At 64.3% G+C, this 2,201-nt stretch overlaps 1 protein-coding gene across 1 annotated transcript; it reads left to right on the plus strand.

Moving 5' to 3' along the window:
* Positions 1–1,265: 1,265 nt before the first annotated feature.
* On the plus strand, positions 1,266–1,723 carry S100A16 (S100 calcium binding protein A16). The gene is made up of 2 exons (XM_057388914.1): positions 1,266–1,464; positions 1,553–1,723. Exons 1-2 carry the CDS (start codon positions 1,309–1,311, stop codon positions 1,715–1,717), a joined length of 321 nt encoding a protein of 106 aa, XP_057244897.1. The 5' UTR covers positions 1,266–1,308; the 3' UTR covers positions 1,718–1,723.
* The last annotated feature ends 478 nt before the right edge of the window (positions 1,724–2,201 follow it).

A 2,201-nucleotide genomic window follows, 5' to 3' on the forward strand; every position in this document is an offset into this window, starting at 1 on the left:
CACCGGGACCGGCACCGGGGACAGGGAACGGGCGGCACCGGGACACCGGGACACCGGGACCGGCACCGGGGACGGGGAACGGGCGGCACCGGGACACCGGGACCGGCACCGGGGACAGGGAACGGGCGGCACCGGGACCGGCACCGGGGACAGGGAACGGGCGGCACCGGGACCGGTACCGGGGACAGGGAACGGGCGGCACCGGGACCGGCACCGGGGACAGGGAACGGGCGGCACCGGGACACCGGGACCGGCACCGGGGACAGGGAACGGGCGGCACCGGGACACCGGGACACCGGGATCGGGGCGGGGAGGGCTCGGCACGCCGGGACCTGTTCCCGGAGCCGTGAAGCAACAGCAGCAGGAGGAGGCACGGCCGGTAATTCCTGTCCCCAATTCCTCCCTAATGAGCTCTGGGAACCGGAGCTGCGGGCCCGGGAGCTGCTCTGCCCCGCGGCACCGGGAACGGAATTACCGAACCGACCCAGGCGCGGGGGCGGCGGCACCGGGGGGATTTGGGGTTGGATAAATTTTGGGGTGGTTCTGTAGGGGTGGAACCGCCGAGTTTTGGGGTTGGATGAATTTTGGGGTGGTTCTACAATGGCGGCCGCTGTGGAATTTTGGGGTTGGAGAGGATTTGGGGTGGTTCTGTAGGGGCGGCACCGCCGAGTTTTGGGGTTGGAGAGGTTTTGGGGGTGACTCTGTAGAGGTGGCACCATGGAGTTTTGGGGTTGGAGAGGATTTGGGGCGGTTCTACAATGGCGGCCGCTGTGGAATTTTGGGGTTGGAGAGGTTTTGGGGTGGTTCTATAACGACGGCCGAGGGTGGAACCGCCGAGTTTTGGGGCTGGGGAGGTTTTGGGAGTGACTCTGTAGGGGCGGCACCACCGAGTTTTGGGATTGAAGAGGATTTGGGGTGGTTCTGTAGGGGCGGCACCGCCGAGTTTTGGGGTTGGAGAGGTTTTGGGGTGGTTCTACAATGGCGGCCGCCGTGGTATTTTGGGGCTGGTGAAGTTTTGGGGTGCTTCTGCACAGTTTGGGGCCGGAGAGGTTTTGGGAGTGACTCTGTCGGGGCAAAACCGCACAGTTTTGGGTCTGGCGAGGTTTTCGGGTGACTCTGTGGGGGTGAAACCACACAGTTTTGGGTCCGGAGAGATTTTACTGTGACCGTCGCGGCAGCGATGCGCTGAAATCCCTCACCGCGCGTTTCCCTTTCACCCGGACCGCGTTTCACCCTCCGTGGGGAGGGGGTTCCATCCGAGCCCCCCGCGATGGCTCCGAGCTGAGATTTCCCTCCCCTCAGGCGGCGATGTCCGAGTGCACGGAGCTCGAATGGGCCGTGCAGGTGCTGGTGAACAATTTTGACAAATATTCGAGCCGCTGCTGCTGCTGCAARAACCCGCGGCGCATCAGCAAGAAGGATTTCCGTAAAATGCTCAGCCGGGAGCTCAACCACATGCTGACGGTGAGCGGGGACCGGGGGGTGGCTGTCACCTACCGGGGGTTGTCCCCATCCCCRAACCCGCCCCGAAATGTCCCCGTTCTCCCCGCAGGACACCGGGAACCGCCGCGCCGCCGATAAACTCATCTGCGATTTGGACGAGAATAAAGACGGYCGCATCAGCTTCGACGAGTACTGGACCTTGATAGGCGGCATCGCCAGCCCAATCGCGCAGATCATCCGCCAGCAGGAGCACAGCGTTAAATTCACCAAATAGCGGATTTCTGGATGCCCCTCCCGCTCCTCAACCCCGCTTTGTGCCCTCCCCACAACCCCCGGGACCCCCGGCCCGGTTTTACCGAGCGGGGTGGGGTCCGGGCCGGGCAGATCCCTTTGTTAGGGGGATTTGGGATTGAAGTTCGGGATGGGAATTCCGCCCCGTTCGCAGAAATCCCGCGGTTCCATCCCCCCGGAGCTCCCCCTCGGGTAAAAACCGCTTTTTTTCCCCCAAAAAATCCCCGAAAGCTCCGCCGTGCGCGGTCCCGCCGTGGGTTATTTATTGCAGCAATAAAAATTTGGAGGAGCGGATTTGGCTTTGCCGGGGCACCGGGAGGGGTTGAGGGAGGGGGGTCCGAGCTGTCCCCGCCCTCCCGGTCCCGCCCGGTCCCGGTGTCACCGCGGTGCCACCACCGGGTGTCAGCAAACAGCGCCCGCGGCACCGGGGAGGGGCTCGGCCACCGTTGTTACACGGGAGGGGACCT

Source organism: Malurus melanocephalus, unplaced genomic scaffold (genome assembly GCF_030028575.1).
Source record: "Malurus melanocephalus ecotype Western Australia unplaced genomic scaffold, MMel_1.1 scaffold_2836, whole genome shotgun sequence".
Classification (NCBI taxonomy): Eukaryota; Metazoa; Chordata; class Aves; order Passeriformes; family Maluridae; genus Malurus; species Malurus melanocephalus.